Genomic DNA, 15,858 nt, shown 5'->3' with positions numbered 1-15,858 from the left:
ATGATATAGGACGATCGATGAATTTTTTACAGACCTATCAGTAAACACAAAATTATTTGCTAGTCAATATGTTTCTTGGAATTGAGTTAGGCGATATGATTAACTGGATGATTGGATTTACATTTTTACTTATTTTACCAGTCTATTCAATTGATATTAAGGAATTTGGTTTTCAATCAACAGTAGCGATGATAAATCAGAGTTCTGATATTAATTATGAGTTTACAATAACGAGAAGAGGAAGCCCTTTAATACAGTGTGCCACTGTGTGTGCACGATCCAACGACTGTGTTGGGATGGAAATTTGTGATACCACGCCGAAGTGGTGTCGACTCTGGGGGGCGGATTTCACTAGTGTCGGAGCGAATCCATCGGTCTATCATTGTTCGCGCTATACAAAGGTATGACTCGTTTTGAAATGTAAAATTTCAAGTTATCGTTATTATAAACTTTAATTACACTTTCAAATCTAGAAGTATTTTATGCCACAGGCTTAGATTTCTTGGGGGAAAATTTGAGTCGAAAAACTTGGACTTGGTCTTAAGTACGAGATTCTACTCAATTTTGACTGTTAATGCTTAAGGTTGAGAACTCATGTTGCTTAAGATTGAGATTTTGTTTAAGAATCCAAGTTAGAGGTTATGTATCAATATAAAAATCTGATGTACTAGTAAACATGTACAAAATATCTCTCAAGGGGGAATACCTTATAAGCTAAAGTTTTAACGAGGATTTAATTTTGTTATTATCAACGAGAGTAATGAGGTCGTATCGCTAACAATTTCTTCCAAATCGCAAAATTTGTGTCTCGCTAAAAATTCCACATACTGGATTTCATTTGAGATATATGCTGAAATTAACCATACGTTTTCCCCCGAAAATATGGACAGACTATGCTATTCTCAAACGTTATGTAGATGCGGCTGCTAACAGATCTCTCTGTTCTGTCCTTGTTTTCCCCTACAGAAATCTACCGTTCTGTAGCTAATGTAGGTGTGAATTTATTTTTTAATCGTCAAATATACAGGTGTAATGATCATTTTGTGTTACATCGGTTGAATATCCCTTTATTCATGTAGTTGTAGTATATGAATGGTTTATTTTAAAAAGTGAGAGTCGAATCAAAATGAGTTTTTCAGCTATCTTCTATGATATTCTTGTTTTAAGAATGAAACTGCACATGATGGGATCGTTACATCAAAGTTTAAGGTTGAACTCGTTCATACTCGTAGGATTTTACAAACAGAACCCCTATATTGAAATTAATGGTTGGAATTTTAGCTACGCAAATCCTCTATATGGTTTATATATTTTTCATCATCTTCGTCATTTTAGATAAATGACATTTTTCATCTCTACATTAGTGTTAATTGATCCTTATTCAGCAAAACAGCGCGGAGAGTTTAAACAGCATGAACAAACATAAATCCTATTGTTATCCTATAGAAGAAAAACTGTCTTGGGGTAATGCTTTCTATAATGTGGCACTTTAAGAATACAAACTGTAAAAGCAGCTGAAGAAAGGTTATATAAATATAAACAATTAAAGACTCTGTAGCCAACATCTCTATAAAGAATATGTGAATCCTTACCTATTAGGATTAAATTCTATTGAATTTGATGAGATATTACCCTATTAAGATTTTTCCCCATAGCATACCTATCGGGATTCCTGTAGGAAGGCAAAGAAAACGAACAGTGATCAATCTCATAACTCCTATAAGCAATACAAAATAGATAGTTGGGCAAACACGGACCCCTGGACACACCAGGGGTGGGACCAGGTGCCTAGGAGGAGTAAGCATCCCCTGTCGACTGGTCACACCCGCCGTGATCCCTATATCCTAAATATCTTCTCATTCTCCCATAAGATTTTCCTTTTTGGAACTAGATACTTATAAGTGTATAATGCGCGAGTTCAACCTTGACGCATTAGCTACAGATAACCCGAGTTTGTGTGAATTCATTACGCTGTTTAAAGATATTTAAATCTTAGCTAACTTACTTTTATTCAGTATGAAATATTCATTTTTTAATATTCTTTTTGCTCAGAAAGCAAGGATGAATAATGGTAAGTGGATTCATTGACATTAAAATCCATAAAATGTTTTACAATTCATTTGTTTTAAAAATAACTGACTTTGGTAACACATGACTTTTCGCATCTATTTCATCATCATCATCGTCATCATCATCATCATCATTATCTTTTCCTCTTCATCTTCTTCTTACAAACATTCGTTCTAAGTTTTAGATTTGGTTATCTTCGGAAACCCACGGTCGATCGCACTTCTTTTACCTCCCGTGGGACACAACACCGATATTTTCGCTAGAAGGTGTGTTTCAGCTTCTTTATACGATTGGTCGCTTTACCATTCCTTATTGTGATATTCAACCAATGAAAAAAAAAACCTATTTCCAGTGTTCGGAGCAGAGAGAAACATGGCTTTCGAAGCGAAAATTTTGACAATTTACAAAGCTTTCAGCGAGATGCTTTGCAACTTCTATGTCAGTTTGTTGTGAAATTAACTTTATTCAAAATATGAACATACCTAACAACTGATCTCTTCCCTCGTTCATCTTGTCCACCTTCGTGGCCATTGACTCGTTGAATTTGCATACCTGATTTAATTTGTTTGTCCAAAGGCTGCACGCAAGTGATGCTTCTGCTGGGTGAAAGTTGAGACACTCAATAGCATACATACATGTATGTAGCTGTGCTGTTCAAGTTTTTGACGATAGAGCCCTGTAATCCCAATCTTTAATAGTGACACAACAAACCACACACACTTTCATGGGCGCAGCCATTACCACTGATGCTTAGAGTTTCGGGGGTATCGGGTCCTTTCGCCCTATTTACCTGTTCGCATGAGTCCGTTCGCCATAATTCTCGTTCGCCCTATACCTTATTCGCCCTCTATCGCATTCGTCCTATTGTATTTATAGTCTATGTTAAAAGTTCTTTTGTCTTTTTGTCATTTCTTATTTGGTTTTCTTTTCTTTGTTTTTTATTTTTTTTATATCTATGTTTTGGCAATAGCCAATACAGAAACTAATTTTTATTTCTTTTCAATGAATAAATTGGCTTAAATTTTAATTCTGATTTTAATGTTTATGAAAGACGTAATTAGTTTTATAATTGTTGCTGATTTTTAATACTGCTAATATTAGGTAATACCTTCTTTGTTTTTTAAACGATTCGCTCTGGAAAACAATAAAAGAAATTGAGACGTTAATAGGCCCATTAACAGAAATGAACAGGGGATGAGCACTGGTTTTAACTTTGAAGAATGTTATATACCCAACTACAAACCAATCCTTTGATCTCACAATTTCGTGTATTTATAACACTAAACATAGCTCTGGAGAGCCTTTGGCCGACCTTTGATCATAAAAGAATCATTCCAATAATCAAAATAACTTAAAATCTCCTATATTATTTTAGATATACATGCATATTGTTTCTTACAAAATAAATGTTCATGAAATTGATGTATAAATGACTATAATTTCGGGAAAATAGTTTCTATTAGCCTTTATTTTAAAGTATTTGTATCATTATCAAGAATTCATTTTTAAAAATATAATATAAAAGTTTAAAATGTGACTTTTGATCAAATTTACATCAGTCAGGTCAGTCAGGTCTTTCACAGGACAAGTCTTTAGTAGGAATCTATTTTTCTTCTATACTGCAATTTTCAGAACATTCGTGAAAAAATTCAATGTTTTATATATGCAACATACAAACAGTGCGAACGGATCTTGGGCGAACAAGTTCTAGGGCGAACGGACTCTAGGTGAACGGGAACTAAATCGAACAGCGTTAGGGGCGAAAGCGTTTTAGCGCGAACGAAGATATACAATCAGTTTCGGGAATACTTACGGCGATTCCCATTGGTCCTCGATAGGTCAAGTAAGGTGATGTATTTTAATGAGTTATGCGAATATATCGGCGTTGTGTCCCACGGATAGTAAAAGAAGTGCGACTGACCGTGGGTTTCCTACGATGAGATTTGGTGTATTTCAAATTAAACGAACTCTAAAAATTAATTCATTGAAAAAATTTCCATGATTTTGAAAACCAAAAAGTTTTAAAATGAATATTTTTCAGCATGTGGTTGATTTATAGATAATAGCACTGCAACACACCCCATCCCAATAATAATATCCAAACGCAAAGAAGCAATTCCTTTCATGTTATTGTAGATGAAATACGTCACGCTCTTTATTGTAAATTCTTTGGGTGTTTAATGTACAAGTCTTTCCACTCTATCTCAGAACATCTTTAATTGAGGTAACTGTTTTACAAGATTGATATGCAATGACAGATTGATTGTATCTTGTTTAACGTCCCTCTCGAGAATTTTTCACTCATATGGAGACGTCACCAAGATCGTTGAAGGGCTTCAAATTTAGGCCTATGCTCGGCGCTACAGAGTAATACATGTTATATACAGATAGTGGGAGACTGCCAGGTCTCAGTTTGATCGATTACACTAATACAGGGTGTGTACGGGATTTCATTTCTAGCCCACAAATGGTAACCTACACATCATTGAAGGAATCTTGCATGCATGGTCGGGTTTAAAAGTCTAGGACAATTGTTGATTACATTGTGAGAATTCTGGTGTAGGGAATGTTTACATAGATCTTTAGTATGGACAATTTTTAAAGAATTCCGGCAAAGAGACTATCGTATGGAATGACCAAAATTTACCTGTCCTAAACTCATTGCCTGTGCTTTTGACATGTTTCCGCCCCATCAGTGCTTCTTCATCCAGATGTCGCGTGGGAATTGACAATGGGTGTCATGGGAGAAAATCGTACAGTTGAGAAGGTTTCTTATTCGCAGTGTATGTTTCTGAAATTATATTGTGTCAATTTCAAAATGCAAAAAGCCCTTGTTCAAGGTGTGTGTGTGTGTTGCAAATTGATATTTTTATTTTCAACATGTTTAAAATGAAATAAAATAATATTATCTAAGTCTTGCTCTTGAAATAAATACGTAGGATATCTTCTTTTTTTTTTTTTTTTTTTTTTTTCATAAAGTCACATTTTATCATGAAACACCCATTTGTAAAATTGGTGTCTAGCCTTGTTTGTCCAGTATACGACACCTCTCCGACTCCATGGCTCATGGTATCTACACCGACGGTGACGTTTGCATGTCACTACCTTTTCGCTCATTTGAAGATTTCAAAAAGCTTTTCTAAAAAAAAAAGTTGGCGTCCTCTTGTAGCGTGACGACGGCCGCGGTTAAAATGCTCTTGAGAAAATAAGTTCCGTGTTGTTATTTGACGATGCAAGGCGAAATCGTGGTGTTTTTTTTAAATATGCACCAGAGTTACCTATCATAATCTGATAAGCCTAAATTGTTTTGACATGTTCAGTTTGCTAAAATCAAAGCACAAAGGATTTGTTTTTAAAATGATGCATTCAAATCAGTGCGTTGTGCCTCATCAAAGATCCCGCGCTCAGCAAGAAGAAGAAAACAAGAACGGCTGTAATCACAACATTTCTTACTTCGTGGGTACATTACGCACAGGAAAATATCGTATTTTGTTTTCAATTGCTTCAGATCATTCCAGATGATATGATATATTTGTTAATTCATGTCATGTTGTGCTTGATAACTGCATTGGTAATTGGACATGCTGGAGATTTAAAAAAAAAAAATCGATATACCAAACAAACATAATAATTGGTTTGAGAAAAACATGTTCATTTATTGATAACAGTATGAAGCGGCCAACGCGCTTCATAAAGTATGCCGGGGTGAAGCGTCAAAGTTCACGGTCTCATGTATTTTCAAAAACGAAATTTATTTCTTCAATGAAGTCAACTTTCCTTTATGAATGCATTTTCTCATGACGAACATCCTCACGAATAACACAAACATTTTGTTTAATTACGTACAGGTTGCTCAGACTGCGCATGCCTCGTATCTTCGGGATCATCCGTTGGTGTTCAAACTATTACTGTTAATGGTCAAAAGTTGGAAGTGGAATGTTATTCCGGGACACATTCGTGGACTGTGAGTAGTTTTCTAGGTTGTATTACTGTACAATGTGGTTTGTAAGTATTGCATGTGTCTAGAGCGAGGAATGTGTATTACAATAAATGATTGTGACGTAAATCTAAAAGTTTGTCTCGTGTAGTTAAAACAAATTGCAAGTTTAATGTCAACTCTAAGATTAGATGATAAAACCTGTGTGGGACTCGATCTCACGATTTACAGATAGTCATTTTAACGCCTTATATGTAATTCATTGAGCTAATAAGAGGAATATGAAAAGGGTTCAAAATATATTACTGATTTCATTTCTGCATCAACGGTATACATTTGCTTGGAATTTGTGACTATGTGTTAACTATGGCATGTCAAACCTTGCAAACGTTTATCTTTTTCATTTGCATTTTATCATTTTTCATTTATATTGCATATTTCCCAAGTTTATTGTATAGTTTTTCATTTATATTGCATATTTCCCAATTTTATTGTATAATTTTTCATTCGTATTTTAAAAAATTATCATTTGTATTCTTAAAATTGTCATTTGTATTGTATTACAGGGATTTTTCATTTTGGTTTGTTACAAAGGATTTCATTGGATTAAACTATGATTCAATTACCAAGCCACGGGTTTTATCTTTTTCATAATTCCTGTTTACTTGCACGTTTTGTTTGTTTTTTATCCATTCGAGAATTTTTCACTTATATGTAGACGTCACAAGCTGAATTTAGTCCTATGCTTAGCGCTCAAGAAACAGTAACATTGAGGGTGCTTTACCATGCAAGCGCCCGTCACAAGAACTTGTTCTGCGTATAGTCAGTTTTTAAATCGAGGCAGGCTACTGATAAACAAATTGATGATACAGGGGTTTCAACAGTCTCGATTGAAGTAAGCATTTCCCAAATTCTATGGTCGTTTTAACGATCTAGTTCGTCAATACAACCTATCATTGAGTCAAATGCTGTCTGACGTGTTTCATACCGATTGTTAGGCCGTTATTGGCACACTGATTTTGACTACGGATAAATCCGTTTACCTGATCAGGATATAGGGCGTAAGGCGGGTGTGACCGGTCTACAGAGGATGCTTACTCCTCCTAGGCACCTGATCCCACCTCTGGTGTGTCCAGGGATCCGTGTTCGCCCATTTATTTATTTTGTGTTGCTTGAATTACAATAAAGCACCACAGGATGTACACAATGATGCCCGATAGGTAGGAATGGTGTCTGGTAATCTCGCTGTTGTGTACTCGATCCCTATTGGAAACTTTTACTCCTCATAGAAATAAACTTTTTTGAAACAAGTGCCGATACTCGAGCTCTTTCTTTATTTAGATTGTATCGTTTTTGTACAAGATGATTGACATTTCAAATCTGGTTTTATTGCCAAGACAATACATGTATTGATAATGTATTTATACTTTTGGATGTGTCTGTTTTGTGATTTAATAATTATGTAACAGTGCGACATTTAACTCTGGACACGACAAAAGTCCAGAGTTTCGCCAACCCTTTTATTAAGGATACAAATAAACCCTTTACAAAAAAGATGGGATTTTACGTTCACATGACATGCACCAACACGTGTAACTATTATAGTTTTTAAGATATTTCACCTGAAATCAAAATATCCCATGGGATTTTGGTGGGATTTTCACTATACAAGTACTATGTGTTAGATGATTTCTCAAATCAAGAAATTTATAGTATATGATTCTATTACATAGTTTATCGGGGGTCTACCAGATTTAGATCAATTAGATATACGGCAGCTAACTAATTACCGGTATGAAGTCTTATTTTTATAACCTTATATACACATCCTTGCCAACGTTGTGCGATATATTGATTTTCAAGATTGGGGGAGCTAATAATTGGAGAGACCTTGAGTTCACAAGAAACAAGTTCCACAAACACATTAAATTGTGATGCGACGTGGGTGCATTTAGAACAGAAATTGACTCTGCTGGCATTGTAATCTTCAACACTTTTGAGGAGCGTGTCATATGCAAATGAGGACAAAAGTGTCTTGTATTTAAAAAGATATCAGCTCTCCTTGGATTACCGTCAATCTGTAATAGAAGGAAAGTTCAAATAAATTAAAACACACAAACAAATATATAAATTAAGAACTTAAAACATAAACAATAAAATACCCACAAAAACATTGCATTAATGCATCTTTTGGCATATATTGTAACAGAGAATCTAATAAGAACACAACATATAAAACATTCTTAATTTCTCATACTAAGATTACAGTAAATGTTACAACTAACAGAAACAGCCTATTTTGAATGAGTAAGGTTCTACACACAATACGGAATTCCGAATTCCAAAGAATGTTTCCATCAGAAACACTTTCATATTTCATATTTTAGAGGGAACTCGACATCATACTGTGATTTCACACACTTGGTTTTGTTCTGGGTGGATCCAAAAATTTTGACTTAATAGGTCTCGTGGTGCTCCCATTGAATCGGTTGTATTGCTCGGTGTTTTTCTCCTCGTCGATCTTAAATAGCACACACTATAAATCATGGTGTTCATTGTATTCGCAAAGTCCATACGTTTTACATGCTTAAAAAGACATGTTGTAACCAGAAATATAATTTACGGCAATATATTGATCGCATTGATTGTAAGTCTGTATACTATGCATTATCGTCAGTATTATATCGGTGATGCAGTTGTAAATTATTTGGGCATTACTTTTGTCAGCAATCACAAAAAGTTATGTTATGACCTCTGACAAGTTCAATTGACGTAAAAGCTCAGGTCTGGTGAAATAACTGACAGAATGAGACTATAATACTGATGACATGGGATTTGGATGAAACACACAAGTACTACTCAAAATTTGATAAGGATCATAGATATTTTTCTGTTAAAAAAATTAATAACTGCATAACTGGCAAAATTGTGTCCAAGTGAAATCAAAAACGTCTTCAACAAACTTGCACGTGCATTTCATGCCATGGGAAGTGCATTTCTCATCACAGTTTATGTTTTTCCTACCATTGCACGATTTTCACTCAGGCATCGGTGTCTGATTCTTTCTAAACTTTCAAACTCACTTGAGTGTTTACACTAGGTTTATCAACATAATGCCCCCTCAACGTGTAAGGCGTCGCCTGACGACAGAACAACTGAGCAGATGTATTGGAATGCTTGACGCTGGCTATTCACAACGTGACGTTGCAAATACACTAAACGTCAGCCAGAACCGACAGCAAACTTTTGGTACAGCATCACACCGACATGGGGGTGGTCGTCAGAGGTCGACACCCCAACGTCAAGACCATTTTGTGGCTCTTCAGGCACGACGACATCCCTTCTGGACAGCAACCAGCCTACGAAACGACCTCCTGAACGTCTCGGGGGTGAATGTGTCCACTCAGACGATACGGAATAGGCTTCACGATGCAGGTCTGAATTCGAGAAGGGCATCTGTTCGAGTCCCTCTGACTGTTCGACACCGGCGGGAGCGATTGGACCGGGCTGAAGACCATGTCACTTGGACACAGAACGATTGGGTTCAAGTTCTGTTCACCGATGAGTCCAGGTATTGTTTGGACTTTACAGACAGGAGGCACCGAGTGTGGCGACGACAACTTGAACGTTTCCATGATGCCAACATCAGTGAACATGACCGTTATGGTGGTGGTTCCATCATGGTCTGGGGTGGAATCAGCAGGGATGGAAGAACAGATCTTTATGTCCTGGAGAGAGGAACAATGACGGGGGTGCGGTACCGGGATGAGATCCTTGATGTTTACGTCAAACTCCACGCTGGTGCAGTTGGCCCTGAGTTCATCCTGATGGATGATAACGCCCGTCCTCATCGCGCCAGGGTGGTGGAACAGTACCTTCAGCAGGAGACAATTGTCCGTATGGACTGACCAGCGCGCTCGCCGGACTTGAACCCGATTGAGCATGTATGGAACATGCTGCAGGTTGCCCTTTCACGCCGTTGAACACAACCCACGACTTTGGCAGAGCTCGGAAACGCCCTCGTGGAAGAGTGGAACAACCTTACCATTTGAAGCATCTGGGTGCTTATTGACAGCATGACTCGACGTTGTCAAGGCGTCATTGATGCAGGGGGGGGGGGGCATACCCGGTATTGACACTTCATCGACTAAGTTTAATGATGGACTATCCCCAAAAACTGTGTAATTCTTTCTCTGGTTTGCTGTTAACTTTTTGTAATGAAATGCCTTTTGGTGTTGTTATCAGATTTCAAGCATTCCGTATTGATAAAAGTTCATGTCGTTCATGAATTTTCATTCATAACCTGAGTAAACACGTTTATGAGTCACATTTATGTCTTTTGTTATGTTAGTGGTAAATTACACACATATAACCTAGTGATCCTTATCAAATTTTGAGTAGTATATATTAGCCTGATACGATATCTACAGAAATTCCTTTCTTTATACTTCTTTATACTTCCGACAGGTGGTACTTACTCCTCTTAGGTACCTGATCCCATCTCTGGTGTGTCCAGGGGTCCGTGTTTGCCCAAGTCGAATTGCATTAACTTGATGAGATGATCACAGAAATTTCTTCTGTAAACTTTTTTATAACCTGTGGATTAGTCTCAATCTTGATAGGTCCTAGTTTGTTTACATTATTTTGTATATTGGTATCTCAGAAGTGCTTACAGAAACTAAAGAAATGGCGGACAAATCACATATTTTGGAAAAATTATTGGTTTTTATCGGGTAGAGAAAAAAATGAACAGTAAGATGCAAGGTGAAGATAACAAACAGTGATCAATCTCATAACTCCTACAAGCAATACAAAATAGATAGTTGGGCAAACACGGACCCCTGGTCACACCAGAGGTGGGATCAGGTGCCTAGGAGGAGTAAGCATCCCCTGTTGACCGGTCACACCCACCGTGAGCCCCATATCCTGATCAGGTAAACGGAGTTATCCGCAGTCAAATCAGTGTGCCAAGAACGGCTTAACAATCGGTATGAAACACGTCAGACAGCATTTGACCCAATGCGAGGTTGTATTGACGAACTAGATCGTTATAACGACCATAGAATTTGCGAAATGCTGCCTTCAATCGAGACTGTTGAAATCCCTGTACCATCAACTTGTTTGTCAGTAGCTTACCTCGATTTAAAAACTGACTATACCCAGATCTATAAACGCTATCTACACGAACAGGTGGCAGTAAATTCAGCTCGAACTGTTGCTCTTCAGCCCCAACATGTATTCCTGATACAATAGGGGACTCATACTTTAAATATAACTTAATTCATGATGGGAACATTTTACATTGCAGGTTATACAGAGAAGAGTGAATGGATCTGTAGCATTTATCAGAGATTGGGTAGCATACAAAAATGGATTTGGTTCTCTTTCCTCGGAGTTTTGGCTTGGTAAGTGTTAAAACAATTAACCCAATGGGACAGAGAGATACTTTGACTTTTAATTCATCCTGTACATTTCTTGGAATTGCTAGCCTTATATCAGTGAAACATAAATTAGATCGTTTTTAGCTCACATGAGCTGAAAGCTCAAGGAAGCTTTTCTGATCACTTTATGTCCAGCGTCCGTCCTTAATTAAACTTTTAACATTTTCGACTTCTTAAAAACCTCACCACAGAATTCAAGTTTGTTCAAATGATGTTCCACATCTTCTTTGAAGTTGGGATGATTAAAAATTAGTAAAACTTTCGTGGCACCGTTAAAATATCTTCTTCTTAAGAACCTTTGGGTAAAGGGTTTTCAATTTTCTTGAAATGATTCTAAACATTAATTTTTTGAAAACATATTGGTCACAATATTTTTGATCTATTGATGACCAAAGACAATAAATTACCAAAATTGTCTTTAGAATCAACCAACTCTTTAATTTGATGGATAAATGTTCTAGGTCCTAGATTGTCACCAGTTGTAGATGAAGTACCACAAATCTTGACCTATACATGACGCACAAGGCCGTAGCAATGATGGTTCTTTATCACGCCAACGCCTACCGTTTTAAAGATCATATTCAAGAGACCTAATGCCGGACAATTAGCAAAGGAACAGTCAATATCTACATTGTATGTTAAACAGCTTATGTATGACGCGGTGCTTCGATCGAGAATCGAACTTATGATATCCCGGTTGTGAAAGCCCTAACCACTCAGCTCCCGCTACGCATGTCCAGCATAGACATGTACATTCTAGTGTGTTTCAAACAAATTATGATATTTCATTACATTAATTTTGTTATTTTTTGCTCTTATCACAAAGGAACCAGATTTAATTCTTGATATGTTTCTACTATTACAACGTTCCTCACGCTTGTGTATTTTGCAGTCAGTATGTTTTATCGTGAATAGAACTGTCAGTAGTTGTTTTAGCTCACTTGAATCATAGACGGATTGAAGTATGCTTTCCTTTGTTGTCATCGTAATATTTTCATATTGTTCGACTTTTTCGAATTGTCTTAAACCGTTTAGCCAATTTTCCCCAGACTTTATTCAATGGTCCTTAAGTACGAGGGGACCAGCTTATTTCCAAGGGACGATGATCGAAAATATTCAAAATATGCTGATGTGTTCGAAAATCTTCTCACGAAACACTGAACCAGAAAACCCAATATCTAAATAACACTTTATTTTGTAAAGAATCAAGTTTGGCTTGTTACATAGTAAAGAATCAACTTTTCTCTCGGAACCTGGATGGGAACCCTCTATGGGTTTATAAAGTTTTTTTGCATTGAAATATATATACATGTACATACAAACCTTAAATTGGGCTAATGCTAATGGGACCAGGACATAACAACGAAAGATGCTTAAATGTTGGAATAGAAATAATTTGAAATAATCCTTTAAAATCGTCCTCCTAAAACCATACTTATAATGTATGTCAAATAAACATGAAAGCATCCTCATGTAATGTAGATTCAATACACCTCACCCCACTCACCCTCCATTAGGGGAAACAATGGAGATTTAAAGATACATTGTAACATAATGTTAAGACATGTTTGAGAGCAACAAGGGGACAGTGTGTCAAATTGATATGGAAATATCCACATGTCCAGCGTATTTAGTCCTACCAAATCCCCCACGCGCTTCGAGAGAAAACGTGGTCTGACTCAATCCCGGTAGTCCGGAAGTTCTACACAAGATTGGGAACCTACATGAACGATGCCTTCGTCGTCGAGACGGGGAGTCTAATTGACGAATTTTCGAGACAACTGTCCCCGGGGAGATGCATCACAGCAATTGCATTTAATTAGGTTATATATGTATGCTCGCATTCATTGGTTTGTGTGTGGTTTAATGGCCATCGAACTAAATTTGAACAGGAAACGACAACATTCATCAACTGACCAACAGCGGTCTGACTTACCTGCGGATCGATCTCATGGATAACGCTGGAGTGTGGAAGTATGCAGAATATAGTACATTTACTGTAGACAATGAAGCCAATCAGTACAGACTCAACATTTCCGGGTATTCTGGTGACGCAGGTATAAATAAAACTGTACAACTTAAAGGGAGTTTGTTAAAAGTGCAAAATGGCATCGAACTTTTACAAATGAAAAACAGATACTATAGACATAGAACCTAGTGACTTTCAGGCTTTATATTTTATTACTTGTTTTGCACAGTAAAGGGGGCGGGGGTCAAACGCCAGGTTTGTGTGATTTAACGAATAATTATTTAATAAAGAACATAGAAACATCGGAGGTAACTGTATCGTTACGTCATTGCCAAACCGTGATATAATGCAACATAACTTCAACTAAGTTTTTACGACAACGTTCATGACGTCATATTAATGGTTTATACGACATGGATATAAGTAACGTTCGTGAAGTCATATTAGTCGTTTTAGGAATCAAATTAACGCATGTATATTTATTATTTTTTGGCAGGAGACAGCATGGCATATCATGATGGTATGCTCTTTAGTACCTATGATAGAGACAACGATCGGTGGACTAGCAACTGTGCCTTGAACAGGTTAGGTGGATGGTGGTACAAATATTGTCATAAGGCGAACCTCAACGGAGAATACGGAAACACCAACAATTCCGATGGCATCAACTGGTATGCATGGCATGGTTTCTACTACTCCATGACAGAAGTCAGGATGATGATTCGCAAACCCTAGGCGTGACCATTCCTTCGAAGAAAGTTTCCTTCTAGAGACATAGAAATACTGTTACTAACAAAAGTCTGCGGTTGCAAAACCATTTACAAAATGTCGGTCCTCTCTTCACACACAATAGCTTATAGACTACATCCGTATATTTCCTAGAGAGTATGTGGTTTAAATGAACTAATGTGTAGCAATGAAGAAGTGTGAATAACCTATTGGATCGGGTTTAGTTAAGTCTTTACAGAAAGCTCAATCCATATTAGTTCCAGTTGATGACTTTAGGCCAAACAAATGCAATAGGTTGTTTCTCTCACATAGTATTTGGATATAGGGGAACGTTTAAAAGATCTCTTACTTCGATGTAGCATGATAAATGTATTGTTGACGCATTTTAAGTTCGTTATTTTCAAATGATATTTCATAAACTTTAATTTTGCATTTTTTGTATAAAACATCACTAATACACACATTTATCTCTAACAACATAATACACCAGTGCTTCAGTGTTTCGCCTACAACAGAAATCTTTTCAAACAAAACTCTTGATTAGGAAATAGAGATTTTTTTTTTTACTTGGCATGCTTTTATGCATGGCACATAAAATGATTGTTGTATTTGGAACAAAGTCTGCTACCTCGAGATATTCCCACTTGATTGCTGTTGTGTACAGGGAATTTACAATTCGCCAACACTTAAATATTTTAATTTGAAAAATAATCAAGTGGTTTAAGGTTGAATGATCCTCATGTGATGTCATAGATTTAGCACAAACTTTGTATATTATAGAAATATATGTCTTTTAGAGGAATTTAATTCTCTACATAATACAAGAAATCTGGAAATCTAATGATACTGAAAACATTTATATTTTCCATAGATGATCAATTATTTATAATCAAAACATGGTGCCACGGGCAATAACTCCTATGCTAGTATTTCTTCTACTGCATGTCTATTATACAATGATTTCCCCAATATCCACAATTGATTTCTACATGTTTATGAATTAGCAGAATGTTTATACTGTTGACATTTCAAAGTCATTTCAACAAGTTTTTATCTATTTTTATTATTCTGTATGACTAAAATTTGTGATTCACTGATCTTAACATATACTTTTTTTTGTATGTACGACATCTTTAAAAAGGTAGCATCATACACATTTTTGGTTATTGATTATTTAACTACATTGAATGGAAATTAATAAAGTTTTTCCACTTTGAAACATTACTATTAATAAGCCATACGAAGATGGGGCTACCTTAACAAAATCAAACAAGTTCATGGTGCAGGGGTTCCAACAGTCTCGTTTAAAGTCAGCATTTCGCAAATTCTATGGTCGTTATAACGATCTAGTATGACCATACAACCTATCATTGGATCAAATGCTGTCTGACGTGTTTCATACCGATTGTTAGTCCGTTTCTTTGCACACTGATTTTGACCACGGATAATTCCGTTTACATTTTTAAGATATAGGGCTACGGCGGGTGAGACCCGGCGGTCGACATGGGATGCTTACACCTAGGCACCTGATCCCAACTCTGGTATATCCAGGGGTTCGTGTTTGCCCAACTCATATAAAGCACAGAAATAGCAATAAACTCTTAAATGAACATAATTGCCCTAAATGAAGAAATATCTAATATAAAGCACAGAAAATATCACTTTATTTGGATACCCACTTCCGCCCCTACCCGGGGTTGAACTCACGACCT

At 36.5% G+C, this 15,858-nt stretch overlaps 1 protein-coding gene across 1 annotated transcript; it reads left to right on the top strand.

The window, feature by feature from the left end:
• Nucleotides 1-67: 67 nt before the first annotated feature.
• LOC125678032 (ficolin-2-like) lies at nucleotides 68-15,365 on the top strand. Its single transcript, XM_048916144.2, has 6 exons — nucleotides 68-401; nucleotides 2,053-2,071; nucleotides 5,919-6,034; nucleotides 11,316-11,412; nucleotides 13,341-13,505; nucleotides 13,914-15,365. Exons 1-6 carry the CDS (start codon nucleotides 69-71, stop codon nucleotides 14,150-14,152), a joined length of 969 nt encoding a protein of 322 aa, XP_048772101.2. The 5' UTR covers nucleotide 68; the 3' UTR covers nucleotides 14,153-15,365.
• The last annotated feature ends 493 nt before the right edge of the window (nucleotides 15,366-15,858 follow it).

The sequence above is a fragment of the Ostrea edulis genome, chromosome 1 (genome assembly GCF_947568905.1).
Source record: "Ostrea edulis chromosome 1, xbOstEdul1.1, whole genome shotgun sequence".
NCBI classification, from domain to species: Eukaryota; Metazoa; Mollusca; class Bivalvia; order Ostreida; family Ostreidae; genus Ostrea; species Ostrea edulis.
This window is presented reverse-complemented; position numbering and strand designations above follow the sequence as displayed.

Excerpts from the sequence above, each read along its gene's own strand:
- LOC125678032 (XM_048916144.2), top strand. The coding sequence starts at position 69 with ATGTTTCTTGGAATTGAGTTAGGCGATATGATTAACTGGATGATTGGA. Across the intron at positions 6,035-11,315 it reads CCGGGACACATTCGTGGACT|GTTATACAGAGAAGAGTGAA; the intron begins GTGAGTAGTTTT and ends TTTACATTGCAG. Across the intron at positions 13,506-13,913 it reads CGGGTATTCTGGTGACGCAG|GAGACAGCATGGCATATCAT; the intron begins GTATAAATAAAA and ends ATTTTTTGGCAG.